The sequence below is a fragment of the Fringilla coelebs genome, assembly GCF_963513975.1.
Source record: "Fringilla coelebs genome assembly, chromosome: 10".
Taxonomy (NCBI): domain Eukaryota; kingdom Metazoa; phylum Chordata; class Aves; order Passeriformes; family Fringillidae; genus Fringilla; species Fringilla coelebs.
Genome location: NC_140036.1, coordinates 13,508,401 through 13,531,210, shown reverse-complemented (window position 1 = coordinate 13,531,210; position 22,810 = coordinate 13,508,401). Strand labels below are relative to the sequence as shown.

Below are 22,810 nucleotides of genomic sequence, written 5' to 3'. Positions count from 1 at the left end.
TTTACTGTCTTGCAAGTTCCTAAACTCATACAAGCATGACAAAGAAATTTTGGGCTGTACCTTAGAAACTTATCTGCTTTTTAAAGGAACTCACTAGGAGCAGAGCAGGCAATCAGGCTTCACCATGACACTGCACTTTAAATGGGAAGTAAAACAGCAAAAGGCATCCTCTAGATAACACTTTCCCCCGCATTTGCCCAGTTACTGAGACAAGCCAAAGGCAAAACAATATTTGAAGCTTCAGAGCAGATTTTTGCTTACAATTGTTCAAGCAACCAACTTCCACGGGCTGTACGTAACTCCAAAAGTAGGGCTTGAAGCCACTCACATAACAGGAGAAAGTTTTAAGTCACACACCCAACAGCAGAAAACCCACTTGTAGCTTCTTTGGCAGTGATATTGGAGTACCTGCTTCAGCCAACCCAAAGCAAACCTTAGTGAAGTCAGAAATCTACATTTCAATGTGAGATGTGATCAGAAATTTCAGATTTGCCACCGGTCTGCTAAATAGGTTTTGAAGGAGTGAACACATCCACTTTAAACCAAGTGCTCCTACCTTCACAAAGCTGCTCTGACTTTTAATTTCTTGCAGGATTGGAGTCAAAGCAATTTCAGTAAGGAATGAAGGGACTTTTTACATAATGCTTTGGCTAAGCATTCCAAGGTTGACACATTTAGTTTCTATTTTTCCTCAAAGTCTTCTGGAGTGGTAGGCCAACAAAACCTAAAACCTGTAAGATTCTGAAAGAGAAAAGCTAAGTTGTAAAAATAGAACCTTGAAATTGAAAGCTTAAGTTTTTGTTATTAGGTAAAAAAGGTATTTTAAGTATCATGTCTTCAAGTTTAAAATAATGTGCTCTGCCAATGACTGTTTCAATGGAAGGTGAGCCACAGGACAGAAAAGATGTCTTCACTTCCACATGATTTTGCTGAAGATGACTGTGACAATGGTGACAGCTCAGATCATGCCTCCCACATGTCCAAACAGAAGGAACATCTGAATAACCAAAGGTGGAAACAAGCTACTATCACATGTACAAGGCTTAGAATGGCTCTCCTAAGCCCCCAGGAAAAGCTGCAGTCAGTGTGATTCCCCTGCAGAAAACTAGCACAGCAGGCACCCCTCCCACCCTCATCTGCAGAAATGCAGGGGCACTGAACAACATTCACGGAGCTTTGCATCTAATTCTATAAAGAATAATTAAAACAATTTCATGAAACTAATGAGAAGAGTTAAAATATCCGTTCATTTTAATTTTATTTTCAAAGAGCTTCAGTCACAAAAAAATGATTTACAGGTCTATTTACAATTCTATTGTACAGTTATTTATGTATGCCTCTTGACAACAGGGTACCATTCTAGAGCAGCAATACATATTTTAAATACAAAGATGTAGTATCATTTCAGATTTAAAAATAAAAGGAAGCTGAGCTTCTAGAGAGTGCTGTAATGATGAACGTTTTAATCTGTGTTAGGCTCGAGGAATTAATGACAAACTAAGTAGTTTCTGGTTCACATAATTATTAAACAAGCTGCAGTTTGTTGAAAATAGTTTTAAAAACCTGAAGCTTTACTGTATATAAAATTAACATATTCAAGACTCTAAAAATTGTCAAAAACCCACAGCTTTCCCTTAGACATACAAACCCCTAAGTTTACAATTCAGAATTTCATGGGAGAAATCCTACAGGACTTGAGCTCTCTCATTTTGTGATGACCAACATAAGCATTAAAAATTTGCAGCATAAAAAGGACTCCACATCTGCTTAGTATTATACTGCATATACACATATACAGTACAGGATTATTTACCCAATTTGGGATGACTGTTCAGCACAACCTTCATGAAGAAAGAAAAAAATAAATAGAATTAAAAAACCAACAACTTTTTAAAAAGTGCAACAGGAAGAGTTTCCAATTTAAAGTTAAGATGAATATGGACAGTCAGTTCTGTGGGTTTTTTCAGCCGCTTCTATTCAAGCATTATTTGCAGCATTTTCTTTTTACAGTAGATTAAGTTCTATAGTACATGAAACAAGAGTTACTGCTAATTGAATCTGAAGGGAAAGGAAGGAAAAAAAACTTTAAAAATAACCCTGAGGGATATACAATTTCATGATCTTGTAATTTATTTCTAAAAAGTAACATTTATTATTTAGCAACTGCTTTTCTGGATAGACCAGTCCTTTAAGTATGTGCATAAATAATATTTAAAAATCAGTAATATTTACAAATCCTAATACATCAAAATAAAATACATATAGATTGAAGTCTGCGTACACAAATAATTTAATAATAAATCAAACTCCTCAACATAAGGCCAAAATATACAGCAGGAAGAAAATGTCTACCCAGTATCTAGTGGAGCTCACTAACTTGGTCTGTTCACCTGAATTTAGATTTCCAAGATGAACATTGAAAGAGGTTTTTTTCACTACAAAATTAATTTCATCTTACTTCAAAACAGAAACTGAATACACTAGTGCAGATCTAGTTTGCTGCATTTCTGAAAACCAGAAAAACTAAACTGCTCAAAATGAGAAAAATTATAGGTGGTCAAATTCAGCTCTTGGGCAGGAAGGCATAAATCCCAATAATTGCAGAAAATGCAAAAGCTTATTTTGTGGCTGAACTTGCAATAACAAGACGGATTCTCAGAAAAGCTGATTTATTATTCTTGTCTAAGCGTCAGAGCTCAAGCATGCAACCTCAGAACATTTACCAACCCTGAACGCAGACCTGGAGGAAACAAGCTCCCATTTGCAAAACATTCAAGTTTACTATGCTCCTGAGCCATTAGTCACTCAGTTAAGTGGAGACACTTGGCAATTTCTGTTTTAGTGAGAGTTCCCTAAAATGTTCTCCGAAGACAAGCCCACCTTAATGAGCTGTTTTCCTCCTCACTTTCTAGGTAAGTCTAATAAACTAGAATAAGACTGAAAAACTAGCTTCAGAAACCAAACAAGCCGAGAGAAATTATCAGTCTAGGAAAGTATTAGGCAAAAGCATATAAAAGGGAAAGATACAAATATTTCCTTTCAGTTCTCATGAAACAGCAAATCTAAAATGGTCAATGAAATGGAAAGCAGAAGCTTATGCGTTTAAGGATAAGTCACAGCTCCCAGGTCCAAGATGCATAGCTTCACAATATTTTTCAACTAAAATATTATTTTTGTTTAGATTTGAATACTACTTACGCAGCTAAGAATTATTCCTCATCAGTTATTCCATGCTACAAAGATTTTGTAAAATCAACATTGGCAGATATTAGCCAACTGACTCAGGTTCATGACTAATTAATGTATCCAATGTTTGCAGACCCTTTAAAAGCCACCAATGTTGTTCAATGTTTATGACCTTATGAAGCCAGGATAATAAGAACATTGCTCTGTTGAATGAATGCTAAGAAAACCATTTCCCCCTTTCCCCCTGCTCCACTCCTCAAAAACAAACAACAACAACAACAACAGAAATCAGGAAAAGAGTTGACAGCTGGACTGGAAGATAGTACACCCATATGCATACTATTTAGGAGGAGCAATAACTTCAACAACCAAGTTCTAGGAAAAGGTCTTCCAAACCATTTAGCACCACTTTTAAATTCCCTGTTGGCACAGTATATTCAACACTGCAGAAACCACAACATGATTGACATTAACATGGTTAATGGTTGATGATTTTGAAGGTCTTTTCCAACCTTAATGATTCTATGAGCAGCAGGGCACACTGTCCATACTGTCTTACAGAACAGCACAAGGGAATTAGGCCTGATCTGAAAAATTCTGCTTATTAAAACAAGGCTGGAATGGAATTGTCTCCACAGGAATTTAAATGAAAAAAACCAAAACAAGACAACCCAGAAAAAAAAAAAAAAGAGAACAAAAAGGAGAAAAAAAAAGAAAAAATCCTAACATCAAAACCTCAAATACCTCAAATTCCATCATCAGAATATACACACTTCAAAGCAATCCCAGCCAGCCAGTGCATCTGGGGCCCTCATTCCACAACTACTCTGAAGGACCCCACTTCCTTCTCTAAAGGATCTCTACAGAATCATGACTTCTTCAGACCCCAGATCTCCTCCCAATGCTTGGAGGTGTCTGGACCAGTTAGTTGCCCCTGGTCAAAATAGACTGATCAAGACTCAATATTTATCATCTTCCCAAAGACACCAAGGAAGACTTTTCCAAACATTTACAAAGTTGACAATGGTGTCAAGATAAGTAATTTGTAATTTAAAAAAAACCCAACAAAAACTTTTAAGCCTTGCAAGTCAAAGTGCTGTCTGCCTCTACTTCTTTGTAGACCTATTTTTCTAGTGGTCTTGTGTTCTGATACTGCCTCATGGCAAAATGATGCACGGCCACCCCTAGTGCTTAAGCAGCATTAGTGGTGATACAAGCTTTTATTTTTTTCTTTTTTTTTTTTTTTTAATAAATAAAATCTGCATAAGCCTTATAGTTCTGCAGCAAGACAGACTTTAGCTCAATTTTCTCTTAATTTTGTTTTGTGCAGCTACATGTAGCGCTTAAGACACGGGCAGACTCTGAAATGCCTGTGCTCTTCACGTGCACAAACCCCACGCGTGGGCATGTGACAATACCTCCCTCCCACTCTCATATCCCTTGCAGCAGTAACTCTGGCCTTACTACTTCAGGGTATATAGGAAAATTATCTTTAGATTTACAAATAAAACATGGTCCACAAAGGGATAATCCAACCCTTCTGCTGGAAAAAGCAAGGTCTATGGAGAAATGCATAGCTAAATGTAATAAAACATGACACAGAAGAAAGTGTTTAGATTCTCCATCCTTCTTTCTCCAAAAATTTAAGAATGTAGCCAAATGGCTCCTCCCATGGAGGCCACCTAAGCCTTCCCTGTGGTTAGCTAGAAGAGAAGTCAAGAATCCACATGAAAGCAATGTGCTTATTTCTTAAGGACAGAGCATATTGCTTCTACAGCATTCCCAATTCCTGCTGTGGCAGAGTAAAGAATTGAACTTAGAACCCAAACATTACACCTGGAAACACTCCTTACTAATAGGGACAAACTTAAGAGGTACACACACAAACTTTAGAACCGTTCTGAGGCACAAAACTTTTCACAAGTCAAATAAAAACCAACTAAACAAACAAAATAACCCCAACCAACCAAAAAGACAGACACAAAAAAACCCCAAACCATGACAAGGTTATTATGCACCTCTAGTACAGCCATGAAACCATCACATCATAGGGTTTACATGAACACATGCCCAGATAAGCAGGTTAGAACAACTATTAAGATACTCCAGGCAAATAATGTGAACCTGTTTTAACTGCCCTGCAGTTTAAACCTTCAAATGCATCTCATTTAGGAACAATGAAATCTGAAAGAAGGTGGAAGGATACACAACCATTTTTGTTCTGCCTAAGGTAACTTACATTTTTAAAATGTATAGCCATAGGACGCCTGGCTCTGAATTTTGTATTCAGAGAGACAAAACAGTTGGAAATATCTGCATTAGAATTTGACATTTAGCACACTGCAGTTTCAAATAAAGCCTTAAAATTACATTCTTCTGAATACTACTAAAGATACATGCCACCAAGATCCACTGCTACGTTACAGTGATGATTTGATATGAACCATTTTCTTGGGATGGTACTTTTGCTTCTGTTGTTGTCCTGGGTTTTGGTGGCCATTCTGGATCAACCAGCAGTTCCTGAGCTAGGTGCATATACTTGGCTTTTGGTGTCTTCTCTCTACAACCAAACAGGGAAGAAAGGAAACAGACTCCACAGCGGTCCCCAGCCTCCTGCAGAAGTGAACAAATTTGAAAATTGGATTACCATAACAGTAACAATACAGTAAATAACTAGAAGAAAAACTTATTTCAGTCTTTAATTTACTATTTCATTATCACATTGGATTGGACCTGTGGTACAGAAACTCTTCTGTTGCGTCATCTCTTCTATACTATGGTACTAATGATATTCAAAAAACATTAAGAAAAAACCAAGTATTTCACATTGTTGTAACATCTAAGACCACCAACAGTTTTTATGCCTATTCTATAATCATTTCAATAATCACAGATAGAACAGGGAACAATAAATTATTTTACTGTTGGAGAATAAAAGCCTTGTCTAGAAAAAGCAAATTCCTAAAATCCCAAAACGCTTTTTAAGCCGTGAATTGTTCAATTGAAGGCAGCCAGTCAGACAAAAGTAGCAGAATTTAACTTGCTGGCATGTGAAATCAAAATACTGCAGGTATCAATAGCTATTAAAAAGGACACAAATTATTAAACTTAAGACTTCTTTCCTATGTTTTCTCTCCCAGTCTTAAATGTATGTAATTAAATTAGCTGGGGAGGAGAAACAACATTCCTCATTCTTGAGACTGAATCCCTCTCATGTCTCAGAGAGCACAGTCTGCAGGGCTGACATTTTAATGATAATATATTCTATAGTTTTCATCATACTCTAAATGTCTATCAGTTGGTCAACAGAAGCAAATGTGAGCCTTGAGCACAGTTTCCATTCTTCAGTGACCACAAAACAATTTGTTCTACAACAGCCTCAAAAGGACAAATGTAAATCTGAAGTGAATATATTTAATAAAATTTAGTGCTGAGAAATAAACCACTCTAATTCTAGCAAGCATAAATGTATAATCAGCCAAAAGTAATAAGGCAACAGGCTTAAAGTAAAGCTGTTTTTTATGGGATTCACATAGATTTCCTTCATGTATTAAGAGCAGAGGGGCAGACCAGACCAAAATTCATGGTCGCCTGAAAAACCTTTCAGTGTTCTAAACCATCTGAAGCAGTAATAGTGTATTTTCATTTGCCATCTTGTTTTGTTTCATTTGCAGATGCTGAAAATTACTGCTCTCAGACAAAGACCCAGAACTCTAAACCAAATTAATTTATTTTAATTACTTCTAAGAAAATCAAGATGTTCCCAGTCCTAGCATACTAACTTGTGACACCAAAAAAATTTGCTAATTTAGAAACTAAAAATGAAGTGATAAAAGTCTTAAAACAATACTCTATGTTTGTTTCACAGTTCTTGCACACACTAAACTCTTTAAGTGCCAATACAGAAAAAAATATAAACCCAAAAGCCTTTGCTTTTAATAATCCAATTACAGAAATCTAATTTAAGCGGACTTAAGCTAAAGATAAGGCAACAGACACTTATAGATAAGAGACAAAACCAGATTAATCCACATGCACTCAAATGATGACAGCAAAACACTCGTCTCCAACCTGAGGCGGCTGGGGTATGGTGAGGCGAGATTCTCCTTGTTTGTCTCGATTGAACACAACCTTCCAAAGGATCATATCAAGGAGGACATTCTGTGAGACATTACAGTGAGTGGGAAGAGTTAAAGAAACTAATGATCAATTGTTGTTAGTGTGCACATTACAAATAAAACCTGAAACAGTGGGTTAGCCATAACTAATTCAGTGGTAAGCAAAATGGAGAGTTTATGCTATTTTTGTTGGTACTTTTGTGATAAACATTTCCATTCCTAAAGTGCTCACATAAAATTTAAGAAAATGAACAGGTACTTTAAAATCAACAGCAACAATGACCAAATGTGCATCCATCTCTACAGGTAAAAACCAGAAAATACACATGTGTTTCAACACTCTAAAAACCTGGGAAGCACCACATGGAGACATGAGTGCTTAGAGCAGTTTCCCCATAAACCATCTAGGAGCTATCCTTTTTACATAATCTGTTTTAAACCAATGACATTCTCAGAAAAGTAGCAGTGGGGTAGCAAAGCTGCGCCACCAGCAGGAATAAAGGAATTTGGTATGTGTAATTCCATGTTTTTAAAAGAGGGCAGAATTTGAATAGTATGTTGAGCACATGTGGTTATCCTCATACAGCTGCATGGGCGGACTCAGGAGCTTTGAGCAAATCTGACAACACAGGTGTGAACCTGTACCTTCCATGGCCTCGAGCCTACAACTCTGATCCTTGGACAGATTCCATTTCTAACATCTCACTAACTACTGCCATTGAAAATGGGGAGCTGATTAGTCAGACTTTTGTAACAGATTTTTATAATGCTTATGAATTTATAATATACCACAATTTGACAGTCCTTTTATAAAGCATCAGCCAACAAATCTTCAGCTTGTTAGATGTTCATTTTTGAAGCCAGTCTGGTTTAAGCATGTCTATACCAGGCATCAGGGGTGAGAAGGAACAGCTGCTAGGATCTGCCTTTGTTGTGCAATATTTTCTATCATATGGTAGAAAGAATCTGCATGCTTTGTGATCCTAGTCTGGCACCCACATGGAAGGAGCAAAAAGCTTTTCAGAAAACGAAGAGAAAACAACCACAGTCAGAAACTATTCCTGATGTAGAAGCAATGACAAAACTACATACGATCACAGCGTGACACAAAAGTGTCACACTGCATGTGTGACTAAGGAAGACCCCATTCCTCACATATCATAATTGTGAGACAATTAAAGATGCATTACTGAGGGATAGCTCTCAGCAGAACAAACTCTAGGTGAAATACAGGGTACCTTGTTAAAAGATGGAAGGAGCTGCCACCAGTGGCCCCTCCCAGATACCCAGAATGTGACTCGTGGCACAGGTCTGTAGTGAAAAGTGGAGGGAGCAGAAAATCCAGCCAGGCACACAAGGAGAGAAAGACAATGAGCTATACTTGAAGTGAAGGAAAGAAATAGCCTGGGATTTCTATACAACACACTGGACCCAAGGAGCTGGCACCACATGACAAAGCTTTAGAGAGTGCAGAGTAACACTGCTGGAATTGGGCAAATGCAGTTCAAGAGGTGGGCACCAGCTATGGAAGGTGAAGTGTGTATTGTAAAACAAGGTTTGGCATATGAGGATTGCTACACAACAGTTCTGTTGGGACACCTGCTGAACAGTAAAACAACTCATCTGCCATAACAAAGCATTCAACTTACACTTACAAAGTGGGACAAACTTGGTTTAAGACAGAGCCTAACAGTCCACACAATTACTGCCAAGAAGTAGGTACTTCTGTTTTATTACACCAAAGTACAGGCAACAAGATAAATAGGGAAGGCTGTTTAGAAGAAATGTGTCAAATCACCCCTGCAGTTTGGTAATGAAAGTTAAATGACTGAAGTGTACAAAGATATTAACTCAAACCTCCACAGGAAAAAGAGTGGGGTGAGGTTTGAAATACTGGGTGAAAGAACACAGTCTGCAGGTAATTATTGTGCTTAGGTGATGTTTAGTAGAAATTCACAAGTTTTCAGGCTGATGTGACAACCAACAAGGCCCAGAAGTAGAACTTGATGAACGTGTATTTAAACCAGAGGAGAACCATTTGTCCTCAAGAGCCACGTGCTGATTCATGGGTTGGGACACTGTACAGACTTCCTACTGGAGCCCTTACATATGCAGAACAGAAACAACACCAGATTCTCTGAAAGTTACAAGATCACCTGCAGAACAAAGGAATTTTCAAGCAGATGGCAAATGTATTTCCCTCAGTAATCTTTATCACTGGACTGAAAATTGAATTGGAAAACATATTTCTGTCTAGGAGGTTTGGGTTAATTTTATCAGAAGACAAAAAAAAGCCATGATTCTAAAGCTTCAGAATAACTGTTTTGTTTCAGTGGTAAAGGCAGCAAAATACAAAAAATTTGACTTTTCACAAATAAAAAAAAAGCCAAAAAAACCCAAACTACTAAGCATTCACTAATATAAAAAAAAAGGAAAGAATACAAGGCCATAAAGAAAAATCATCAGAGGAAGAGCTAGAGTACATACAGGACAATGTAAGAAAGGCACAGGAGCTTTAATAGTGGATAAACTTGTTAACAACAAGACAAGAGGCCAAGAAAATTAGTATCTACTGACACGTTTTGGAAAAGTTGTTGCCTGCCATGTGAAAACACATAACCACGTTCCAATAGGCAGCAACATAAGAGCATATTTTGCAAATTCTATTTGGAACAACATTTTAAACACAAAACCTTGGTAATTTTAATTCAAGTATCTAAAAAACCCTTTGTTTGAGTTAATTTTTACTAGGTCACTAATAAAGGGAAAAACCATGCCAATTGGACAAAATATTAATGCTGTAGTACTCTTTGAAGATCAAAATTATATGATTCAAGGAATTATTATGCTGGTTATATTGGTAGCAATCCTTCACATTGTAATGGAAACACTGATTAGAAGCTGTAGAAAATGTTACACAGTAAAAACAGATAATTGTAGTGTGCACTAGATAATGCTGGAAGGCCTTTTCATCTTGCAGGAAAAAAAGTGACTCATGGCTGCAACCAAAACCCAGACATATTCAGGTTGGAAATCACACGTCAGTTAACAGGGAGAAAAACTAACCACAGGAATAAATAACTGACTGTGAATCCAGACTTCTTCTGGAAGATTTATCTGTCCAACTTTGATTCTTGGAAACAAAAACAAGGCACTTGGATGAAAGGTAGGGCATGTTTCTGCATACATTAACTCTGGAATTATAGCAGAAGAGGTCAACATCAGAGTGATTGACTTCAAACAAGCTCAGTGATGGCAAAAGCAGGTCTGCATGAACATCTCTACTTCTGGACTTTGATTATATCAGACAGACCTGCATTACACAGACCTGCATAATTCTGAACAATAAACTATGTGTATGATCCAAATGAAGGAAGGGGGCTTCCCTAAGGATTTTAGATACTCCTCTTCTATGTTGTGATTCTGAAGTAACACAGAAAATAAAAATGGAGTATTTTAAAACGAAATAGTTGAATTATTAAGTCTTTTAACTTTCTCCCTGTCCCAATTTTTTAATAAAAAAAATCTTAAAGTTGCACTTTATACACAAAGTCCTGACACCTTAAATCTAGCTTACAAGGACATTTGTAGAAATACACACTTAACAAGAAAACAGCAGCCACTCATATTGGCATGCTGTGAAGAATGATCTAAATAAAGGACGAACATGCATCCTGCAAAAAGAAGCACTTAAAAGAGAAGCCTTTTCCCATGTGGATTTCTTACCTCTGTCAGCACGGATACAAGTGCATTTAGAATAACGATGATGACAATTCTTAGGCGCCACTCCGGTGGCACACACACAAGCTGTGGAAACAAGTTGCAAGAGGTTAGAAACACATATGTGAAGTAAACACACATTCAAAACAGACTCAGCATTATAAATTCTCCCTTCCCCACCCAGTGATATGAAGCTAAAGCTCTGCAGGGCTCATGCTTGCCCCAAAGGCAGCCCATCAGTTGCCTGAGGAAGCTGCCACACCCGAGATCTGCTGACTCTCACCTCAAGAAATGCGTCAATAGGTTCAACAGGATGCAACATGATGAAAAATATGAAGACATAAAGAACTACAACAGATAAAACAAACAGAACTGTAAAAGAAGAAAAAAATATTTTAATTGGACCATCTCACAGTCAAGAGTTTTAGACAGTTTTAATATGTATCATGAGTTCATTACTGCCTGGAAAAAAACCTCTCTTCTCCCCCAAAACTTCTTCCAGGCAAACTGGGGCAATACTAGTTGTGCTGATAGCCATAAAGAGAGAGAAGGCATGACTCCTCCTTACAGGCTCACTTGTGGAGTTGAAATATACAAACACATACATGTCTACAAATTAAGCAACTATTAACAAAAATTTCTCCATACAGTTTAGTATTTCCTTATTTCTAACTGTGAGTATGAGAGGATAACTCCACTATGATCTGCTAGCAACAGTCACTTGGGAATTTTATTTGGAACTGTATATACTAAGAAAGGACTTACAATTTTTGTAGCATGGTTGTCTAAAGGGCTTTCCTTTAGAAAAGACAATTGCCACTATGAGGTACTGAAAGCTGGATATAAAAAACAAAGTTGTGTTTTCATAATTTTTTATGTAATGTTCATCATGAATGGTCTCGTTCCCATGGTGTGCAGAGCTGGTGTTCTGGGCGTCCAACACATTACATGCACTACAACACAAAAACATTGAACACTGAGTTATGGAGAAGAGGCAAACAGGGCCCACTTATTTACAAAAATAAATAATGACAGAACAAATTGCTACAGTAATAAAAATGCTTAAACTTGAGAACATATTACAGGTAGTAAGAAATAACTCAAAACTGTGGCAGGGAGGAGGCAATTTTTGTGAATTCAGAGCTTCAAGTTCTTTCATGCTGACAGTTTGTAAATTTACTACATAAACTGTTGAAAAACCATCATTGTAGACAGACTTCAAAGACAGGTAAGGAAATAGTGCGATCTAAAAGAATAAAATCAAAACATCTCTTTATTTTCAAAACTATGAATTTGATTTACTGTAACTCTAACAGGAAAGCAAAGCTTTATAATATGAAAGAGACAGAATGGATCTGAACCATAAATTTCAAATTTCTACCTCAACTGTCCCAAAGTTGAAGATTCATTAGACCAAGCCATCTGACTCTGACTCAATTTTGGTTTTAGTCAGTGGGTAGCTCCCATATATTTTTTCACAAAAAATCAGCAGACTAACATGCTGCAATACAGAAGCTTTATTTTCAAAGTCCCCACAGTGGGGGTCAAGAAAGAAGAGAGCATTATTGCCTATAGCTTTCCAATCACTACTGTATCCTGCACAGAGCCACTGAAACACTTACTCAGAGTCTGGTGTCCAAGGCTCGTACCAGGACTGCTGCTTGACCCAAAAGAACCCCAAGGTTTGGAAAGCAAGGCAGATGATGATCTGAGACAACACGGAACACAGAAGTGGACCTGAGATAAGACCTGATGGAGGCCTTCGTGCAACAAGCTCTGTCCAAGCAGGGTTCAGACTCACTGCAGAGAGAACAAAAAAATGACACATTGCATCATTATGGTTTTCAAGAGTTATCCTGTTCACATTCTGTGGGATTAGAATCGCTTGCTCATGACATCACTTTAAAATTTAGTCCAGAACTGCAAATATGAAACCACTTTGAAAAAAACAGAGAACCCAAGAACAACACCACAGTGCCTTCTACAGGCTGGTTCCCCAGCAGCACAGCATAGCAGGGGACACTAGCAGCCATCAGACTAAAGGAATTAGTAGTGTCTGGCCAAATTCCCTTTGTCTGGCACAAGGACTTACAGCTTGCCTCCTGACTTTTGGACTGCCACTGCTTCAATTAAAACGTTTTTATTCAATTTGAAAATGGAATTCTGTTAGCCAGGGAATTGAATGCTAGGCGTGTATGCGAAACCGAACGGTTCACCAGGGAATACTTTGAGTGTAACATTTTGTGGACAGAAGTTCAAAGTAAGAATGCAAGGAATCAAAACATTTGAGCAAGATGATATTGCAATAACTCCTGTTTTGATTCCAAAACTGGCTTCCTGTACTGCGAAGACTTAGTTCCCCAAGATCATGCCCACAACCTGCTTCTTGTTTTAGGACATTTCACAAAGTTCAGATGAATCTTATTCAGTGTGGTTTGGGTTTTATAATGCATAGATGTAATAGTCATAACATCTTCACTGTATGTCACAGTGTTTTCTCAAAACCACATGTAATTAGATATTAAGGAAAATCTGACCAAGCAAAAAGTGGTTCAAAGAAGCCACAATGGTATTTCAGTACAGCACTTACTAGTGAAGACAACCACCAAAATGATTGCCAAATCAATGAAGAGAAACTGGAAATCTCCCAAATTGCTCAGGATCTGGAGAGAAACAAAAAATGAAAGATTGGTAATTTCTTCACACCACAGAAAATTTATACTGACACTTTCATGGCATTAATTCTTTGAATTTCCCTCTATGAATAAGACAGTGTCCTGGCCTCCAGTGTCAAACTGGCCTCCTTTACCTGCAGGAGTCCTGAATACTCTATAATTCACAAAACAATTCCTGAAGCATCACAGTATGCAACAATTTTCTTTTCAAGATAGACAAGCTATTTGTAATTGAAATTTGTTGGTAATCAAAATTATATTATTGAATCTTACATACCAATGCAATAACAGCTTAGGCCTACAGCTCTTTAAACACCATAGCCTTACTGTGTACTCATACAGCTATGAAAATTTCCACCTCAAAAGTCCTTTAATACTCCGCACCTTTAACTTGCTCAGAATACAAATTAAAATACAGGATTTCTATCACATGCCACTATTGTGAAAGCAATCATATTAACAGGAAATATTCTATTTTGCTTCCCCCCCCACACACCCAAATCAGTACTTAATAGGTTTTTTTTAATTCTAGCATAAAATGAATGCATTGCCCTTTAAAATAAATTAGGCTACTTCAAAATGCTGAAAGTTTTTAAATAATTGAAGCCTGTATTTTTGCTTTGTATCTATGCTTATTTGGTCTTCCTACTGTAGAGACTTTCTTTTCTCAGCCATTGGTTATTGCCTTTTCTAAACAGATACTACCATATATTTTGTACAGTTAATACAAAAAAAAAACCCAAAATATTAACAACACTTTCAGTCTAAATGTATTTTTGAATGCATATGTTGTACTCAAAGAGACTGGCAATAATTTGCATTAGATATCTATCAACTTTCAAATCTCTGAATTATGCTGACGCTGCATAGGTATTGACAGAATACTTACAGAATACAGCAAAGTAACAGTGATGTACTGGATGATGCTGTATAATGCCATGAATTTGAACACACAGAAGGAAGTTACTAAAGCAGCACGGCCTTCCCTGTCAAAACAGATGCAATCATGTAATTACAAAGCTTTCTGTGCAAGCAGTTAAATTCTGCCTACCAATATGTTAGCTGCAATTAAACACATCAGCAAACCCTTTGAGGGACATTAGGCTACAGACATGAGAAAAACAGGAGTCAGAATGGTACACTTTCCCCAATACCAAATTGTGGGTATGTCTTCTGAACTCAGCCACCACCTAACTTCAGTCCTCTCTTTTTGGACTGCATGTGGTTTTTCAACAGAGGTTTTTAAATGAATGTCTTTTTACACAAGCATCTACGAAGCATTAGTTTACTGCATGGACTGAATAAACACAGTCAGCCACAGAGCTGCTGACTTCAGAAATGTTTCTGATAATGCATTACTTCATTAGTTCCACAGACCCCTAGATTCTTCTTTGGCTGACCTTAATCCAAAATCATTACCTAATTTCCAATTCTAGAATCAAAAAATTGGTCAAACTCTATTTAGAAAATTTGTCTTCTACTTTGTATGGTGCTGAGCAATTATCTGAGGATTTTTACTGCTTGCAATTACACACAGCCTGTATGGAAACTAGCAAAGGGACTAAGACAAAATTAAAGACTAATGTATAGAAGCTTGGTCATGCTTTGAAAAACTAACTATACATGGACATAGGATTTTACAACAAAATAGTAAATCATGCTATGGCAGGGTTTTGCTCTGAGTACCTTCAGTTAAGAAACAGAACCACTGAAATGTATGTATAGTTCTGTAATGCACACTGGTTGCCTGCAGCATCAAATATATACTAAAATAGACCAATGAAAATGAGTTACACAGACACATTTAAGTCCACAGTCAGTGGCATTACCTGATCAGCTTTGGCACACAGGAAATACTGGGTGTCCTGGAAGTGAATGGTGATGCAACAGAAGCCTCAAGCTCAGACAGAGATATACCACCGTGTGCCCTCTTCAGTGCCTGCCAGGTAACATTGAAATAGAGACCATTTTAGAACTTGCCTTCAGCTGTACAATTTAACTGAATGGTTTTGTATGGAAAATAAAAACATACTTACCCCACAGTCATTTGCTCCATCTCCACACATGCCCACATAGTAACTATAAAAAGTAAAGAGATATCAGCATCCTGGACCATTCTCCAACCATGGTCCATTTAGATTATTTCATTAGTTACTTCTATATTACTTTGAGTTATTCAGGGTTTGCATAACAATGGGTGATCATTAATGCTGAAATCAATTACTGTTGCTGTTATACATATCATCCCAATGTGGTCTAAAGAATCTTTGCTCTAGGCAATGACACTTTTGCAGTATTTTGTAAAGCTGCAAGGCCTGACACCAACAGTCACATATTGACCAATGTAAACAGAAGTCATCCTGATAATACTTCTGTAATACGAAAGACATTTGATGGGTTTGTTTCATAAACCAAGCAACTGCATTCATAAAATATGTTAGTCAGTTTATGCACATATCCCTCATTTAAAACTTCATGAAAAGTCTGAAACTTTCCCAACTAGCCAGCAGATGGTACTACTCTCATTCTATCAGATCAGCTAATAGGCTGATCAACACAAGGAGTTCTCTCAGGCCAGCATTTTTCTTTAGGCAAAACAGCTAGCAGCATGCATAATTTTTGTCTCCTATCACACCAAACACATTGAACACTCTTGCTTTCTATGCTTAAGCAAATACTTACTCTACGTTTTGTAAAGCTTCCACCAGCTGAGTTTTCTGATCAGGTGCCATGCGAGCAAACACAGTGCCGTGTAGCACGAGCTGCAAGACAGGAGAGTTACTAATACTCACAGGGCAAAGGCTCTTCACCACTGAAAGTGCCCATACTCAAGTAAAATGCTCACCTTGGGTACCAGGTCCTGAAAATGCTCCAAAATCACTGCAAATGACTTCCCATTCATTGCAAAATGGTATTTTGTCATCTGGAGATCCTCAAGGCTTTCATGGACCAATTTAACTGGAATATCCTATCAAAAGTAGTTTAATACTTTAGTTGTAATGGATTTACACAGATACCTTGCCATTTCAAGTTAATACTCAGAGGGGTATTCCTAGAGATTACTAGGTTTATAAGAAGGTCAGTTGAAATAAAACCCTCATACAATAAAAACACTTACATATTACTAAGAAAATGCAGTTTAATGTTTCAACTACAAGCAGCTAGAGAAGTTTTGACAGATTGAAATGTTGGGAAAAAAACCCTGTCAAGTGAAATGTCAAATGTCATATCACAGTTGAAAAACTACCTCCTCCAGCTGCTTTACTAGTCTTTGGTATTTGAAGATCTGAAAGTTAACCAGTATATCAATGCTGAACTGACACTTAACAGCAGATTTACTATTTAATGGAATAATATAAAAAGAACAGTAAAACTAACAGCTTACATTCTAATATATATGCATAACATGGTCATATTACCTCTGAGTTTATGGCTGGTGATGAACTAGTGCATTTTGCGAGGGTATCTGCATAATGCCAGTTGATCCTGGCAGCCTGCCCATCCTTTGGAGGTAGTGCTTCAGCAATAATGACCTTATCCTGAGGTAGAATCATTCCACAGTCTCTGGCCACAGAGATAGCAGTTAACATGTTATCCCCTGTTAAACAATTGCATTTAAAAGGGTTTCAGTCAGAAAAGCATCAAGATCATACAGTGATAATCCCTGTAAGAGAAAAGCTAACAAAGCCTGCAGAGAACTATGAGGACTGCCCCACATACCAATGCCAATGTTGCCTACAGACAACATTCAAACCCCCAGGTAAACCCCCTCCTCTACAAATTTTGTCTGCTGCTTGGAGCTATAAAGATCTCTTATTGACCAAATCTTAGTGTCTACGGAAAATCAGGCAGAAAACAGGCAGCCATTTAAAATACTGCTTTTTACAGTCACAGTACATGCAAACACAGAGCTGTATTGTTAGCCTAGCAAAACACTCCAAAACCACAACACCTGTGATTTAAAAAGCAAACACATATTGTATAAAAAACACTGAACACAGACATCTTGAATGCTTACAAGGACCTAAGTCATTCTCCCAGAAAAAATCCAATACAAAGTGACTTTTCATAGTATAAATCAAAATGGTAGGGAACATCAGGACATCCAGTCCAACCTCCTGCTCAAAGCAAATTCAGTGATAAAGGTTAGACTAGGACTTCCACTTAGCCTGATTTGGAAGACTTTTAAGGGTTTTCATCCTCCAATTCAGTATCAAGTAGCTTATACTTGGAGCTAGGGAGAAGAAACTATAAGGTGGAATTAAAGCCTCTACTGGTTTCTCTAACCTACCAAAGCAACTTGCACCCAAAAAGAAAAAAACTGGAGACTGAATATTTTCACAAGTTTCTAAACTTCCCTGTTGCTATAAACACAGTGTAAACCCACTGACACTAATATTTGACTTCATACACATAATTAAAACAAGACCAGAAAGAAAAGGATTTTTGAGTAGCAATGTTTACATGCTAACCTGTAACCATGACAGTGCGAATGTTGGCTTTATGCAAATCTTCAAGTACAGCAGGGGTTTCTTGCTTTAACTTGTTTTGCATTATAATTAACCCCATAAAATCCATGTTGCTTTCAATAGCATCTCTGATGAAAAAGAGACAAGGAAGAGAAGATTTTAAGATTTACAATTATTAGATGCAGCTTTAAAAGCCTGATTGTCTGCTTCCCAAAGTAAAGAAGAATGTGTATTTTTAACAATGAAGTAATTTGCTTTATAAAAAGTGATGTGAAAGATATCATCACAATAATTTATACTTATTTCCCTTGTTTTATTTGAAAATCAGTGTGAGAAAATGTTGTTTCCTCTGAAGCACAATTTTCAGTTTCTTCCATAAGAATGCTTTCTAAAGGAAATTACATTCTCAAATAGGTTATAGCTAGAAAACCTCTCTGAAACTAAATGCATTCACAGGCCAAATATTAAGATATGTTTAGAGTGCAGATCTCTATTTTCCAATTTAGCTGAACTTTAACATAAAAGCTACCACACTGTAACAAAGGCATGTAATATTAATAGGCACTAGCTAATTAGGCAAACTAATTCCCTTTGGTTTATATTAAAAAGTCAGGGTATTTACAGGTCTTAGGTATTCTACTGCTATTGTAAACTTTCACACCTGAAACTGGAAAATTCATTTCTCTGCTTTGCCAAATGTTCACCTTGCACACAGGGCTGATACAAAAGAACAAAGTCAAAGCTGGCATTTTCATAGCTGTGCTACACATTCAAGCACTGTGGGAAAGATGACATTATCCACAAAACTAGGCTCAGCTGGAAAATAATTCACAGGAGGTACTACTCTTTGCAGGAAGAAACCTTTCTACCTTTCAAACCTCTGCAATGAGAAAATGGACATGCTGCCTTTAGGAGACAGAGAAACTGCATCAAACATGCATAGGAGGATTTCTACTACTTGCCATTATCTTTAATAAACATAGATGATATAAGTATGTGTAAGTAAAGAAATCAGACTAGGTTTTCTGCCACAATAATGTAAATTAGACATCATGAAAATAATATTCCAATTCATTTCCAGCTTAAAGCTTATCCTCTGAATTCACTTAATAGCAGAAAAAAACTTCCTTATCTTGTGTATCCAGGGCACAACTAAAGGATGTACAGAACTATGTATGCCAAGACAGATAAAAGCTAAAGAGTAGTAATCGATTTAAACAAAAATACAAATTACATATTAATTCAAAGCATGCAGCTTTTAAAGTCTCTTACTTATTAAAAAAGTAAAGTCAGTCTTACCTGCTAATAGTCTGGACTTTGTGCCATGTAAGCTTAGACTCCAGTTTTCTGTGAGCGAGAGCAATAACTCGGAAGCCCTGCTTAGTGTATTCTTCCAGGACACGCTCAAAGTCAACAGGAACTTTAAAAGATCAAGTTTTGAATTATTAAAGTATTCCTATTTCAGCTGAGCTATAGAAGAAATAAAAACAATTTGCTCCTTTACCTGTTTCCTGCTTACACAAGCTGGCAATCACTTCTGGGGCACCTTTCATGTAAGCATCCATTCTCTTTTCCCCTAGAACCCTGGCTATCACACACATGCGCTGCAGCACTGAGGAAAATGGAAACTGGCGCACGATTCCAATTTCATACCCAGTCTGTGTCAGACAGGAAGGAAGGAACCAAAGAGTTACATCCACATGAATCTTCAGAAAAATAGGAATGTGCCAAATGAAAAAGTATACTTACCGACAGCTCAAACAACTCCTGAAAAACAAAAAATATACAGTCACTCTAAATATCAAGTTTGAGTATATCTTCAGCTACAAACTGATTCAACACAAATCAGTAAATGAAACTGCACTGTATTCTTTGTATCAACTCATATTGTACTTTTAATGGATTTCATAAAAGCTGAATATAAATATACTGCATCTGTTCAGTATCCTTTAAGTGAGACACAGAAGAACTGTAGAGCTTGATTTCTTGATTAGAATTTCCAAGACCTTTCACATCCAAACTGTCTGTTTAGCCTTTGGAAATGACTAAAGTACTATGGTGTTTCAGAATGAGGCCACGATTATTAAGTATATCCCTCCAAAAAATAATGTACTATGTTGCAAGAATGTTCAGATGTCAACTATTGCACAGAAATTACTGTGCACATACACTGAGCTCTGAACAAAAGAAAGACAGTTCTATCTACTACAAGACACAACTCATACAAATGTACTGACTTGTTATACCCTCCCACTACCCTACTCTGTGATAATCTGGATATACACTCACATACTTTAAACTTCCCTTTGTGAAATATTTAAAAACACTTCAAAATACAGCTAGAAGAAACTTTTACATATGCTAAGTACTTTTTGTTTTCATATTCAGCACTTAATATTATCTCTAAGGTACCAGAGTGGCAAGAAGTCCATGCCACACAGTGACATTAACAAATTATTGTTTTAACTGAAACTGCAAGGTGAGCACACCTAAGCATTTCATTAAAACATAAGAATCTGGTAACATACACATATTAAAAGGCATAAGCTCAAAAAGCATTACTGTACTTCTTGACCAATCAGTAAAGGCAATAATGCTGACACTCACTTCGCTCACCTTGCAAAGGGCATACACTGAATCACTACCTTCAACAATGGTTTAAACACATCAGTTGTATTTTTGCCATCAAAGCCCTCACAGTTCTGATCCAATTTTGATTTTATAATACAGTAAAATGTATTTCTTTAACTCTTATTAATTGTTTTGAGTTTTTATACCATTTCTTGATCTGTTGCTTGCTTGGATTCTGGGGAAAGTTGTTTTGAAGGTCGAACCACTGTTGGCATGATTCGATTATGAAGGGCTGTTTCTTCTTCAGTTGCTTCTTCTAAAATCTATATTAAAAAAAATCAACTAATTCATATATTCATTAACTTTGACTTGCTCATAATGCAATATTCAGGGGAAAAAAGGCACTTACCCATCCTATTGCTTCAAACATCTTCAAATCAAGTGGATCCCCAGAAAGCACCCCTTCAATTTTTGTAAGGGAATGACAAGTTGCCATGCAAGCAACAAACTCTGACTTCAGCAAGCTCTCACTGCAAGCCCTCTCTTCCGGCAAAAGGAAACTGAAACAATGAAGTAATAATATACTTAGCACTATAATTATTTATTATGAGCCACTTCAAAAAGTTTGTTTAGATTAACAGAAGAAAATTAACTGCACAAGTCCCTTCACTTGTGTTTTCACACATCGCAGAAAACAAATTAAGAGTCTGGGCTGGAATCTTCAGAAACTATCACAACTTCTTCCTCCTTCAAACACTCAGTGTTCATTCCTTCCTTGCCTAGTTTGATCTCTCATACAAAGCCCTCTTATCACTTAGTACTTAACTTAATTAGCTAAGCTAATTCCTTTCAGCAGCCTGAAAAGTCATCGCTTAGGAGGACAGGATTAAAGAAATATGCAACAGTACCTGCAACAGTTCTGCAGTATGACCGTGATGAGGTCTCAGATTCTAACAAATAAAATTCTGCCTCAGCTTCGCTTTGGAGTTGTAACTTCCACTACACCTAAACCACAGTTTAAGTGGCATTTCTACAGTGCATTACAGAAATGTAAACATATATGAGCTCACACTGAATTTTCTATTCTCTTCTGCTGAAGCTGTTACAGTACAACATGAGTATCATATTTGCTATCAGCCCTGAGCTCATCCTTACCGAGCATTTTCCACCCGCTGAATTCCCCAAAGATCCAAGCCATCCTCAGTGAGTGTGCCAGTCTGCAAAAGAGACCAAGGGCATGGCATGAAGAAAAAGCCTCCAGAAAGAAATTACCTTCCAGCAAAGCAAAAATTAACAGCTACTTAAGCAAATTTTCTTTTGTTTTCACATACAAATCAAGACTTCAGGACAGAAAATACAGTATCTCCCTTGCTTTTTGCTAGTAATTAAGTTCCAAACCTGTTAAATATAATTATATATAAAATACAATTATATATAAATATACCTATATATAAATAAACTTTCAAAAATATTTAAAGCAGTCATGCTCCTCACTGGAGACAGGACAAATGAAACATACCCTTAAAATCCAAAGATGATAGCACACCATCTCAATATTCAGGGACTGGGGACAATAGAAAATGGGTACTAAACTGTTAGTACTATCTTACATAGTTAAAACAGTAACTGAAATGTACTTACAGTTGAAATAGCACAGTTAGTATTATACTTATTATTTGAGATAAAATCTAAGGAGGAAAATATATTTTATGGCCAAAAGCAAAGAATTCTGGCTAGCAGCATTACTGTCTTTCATTCATGTTTGGTTAACAAATAATAACAAAACACACTCGCTCAGCTTGTCATTGAAATTAATGAAAATGAGAAAAAGTCTGACTTCACACCTTTAGTTGAAGTTTTTTAGAAGCTTGTGTGCTAATAAAAGTTTTTAGTAACTTAACTCTCACATTTCTGAGGTGCCAGTAGTAAGTTGGGAGTTTTGAGATAAGAAAGCAGCTCAATTACAACAACTTTTTTGAGCAGACTAAATTAGGAGAATTGACAGATGGTAAACACTGAACACCTGGAAGTTAACAGATCACAAATCATCTAACTTACATGAAAAATAATG

General features: G+C 36.8%; 1 protein-coding gene across 4 annotated transcripts in view; it reads right to left on the bottom strand.

Annotated features, from left to right (window-relative positions):
• Positions 1-2,272: 2,272 nt before the first annotated feature.
• Positions 2,273-22,810, bottom strand: part of ATP13A3 (ATPase 13A3) — a 54,032-nt gene continuing 33,494 nt past the window's right edge. For 2 of the 4 annotated variants that reach the window (XM_084212546.1, XM_084212547.1), the window contains exons 15-34: positions 21,895-21,956; positions 21,149-21,299; positions 20,946-21,062; positions 19,918-19,935; positions 19,673-19,826; positions 19,468-19,588; positions 18,172-18,296; positions 17,119-17,297; positions 16,545-16,667; positions 16,382-16,461; positions 15,736-15,778; positions 15,529-15,638; positions 14,589-14,685; positions 13,615-13,687; positions 12,647-12,824; positions 11,790-11,977; positions 11,308-11,396; positions 11,031-11,111; positions 7,258-7,347; positions 2,273-5,799 (exon numbers count right to left, since the gene is read on the bottom strand). In XM_084212546.1, coding sequence (XP_084068672.1) covers positions 5,602-5,799; positions 7,258-7,347; positions 11,031-11,111; positions 11,308-11,396; positions 11,790-11,977; positions 12,647-12,824; positions 13,615-13,687; positions 14,589-14,685; positions 15,529-15,638; positions 15,736-15,778; positions 16,382-16,461; positions 16,545-16,667; positions 17,119-17,297; positions 18,172-18,296; positions 19,468-19,588; positions 19,673-19,826; positions 19,918-19,935; positions 20,946-21,062; positions 21,149-21,299; positions 21,895-21,956 — 2,277 coding nt within the window. In that variant the 3' untranslated portion in view covers positions 2,273-5,601. The remainder of the gene's footprint in view (positions 5,800-7,257; positions 7,348-11,030; positions 11,112-11,307; positions 11,397-11,789; positions 11,978-12,646; positions 12,825-13,614; positions 13,688-14,588; positions 14,686-15,528; positions 15,639-15,735; positions 15,779-16,381; positions 16,462-16,544; positions 16,668-17,118; positions 17,298-18,171; positions 18,297-19,467; positions 19,589-19,672; positions 19,827-19,917; positions 19,936-20,945; positions 21,063-21,148; positions 21,300-21,894; positions 21,957-22,810) is intronic. The other 2 variants (XM_084212549.1, XM_084212548.1) reach the window with 2 other exon arrangements.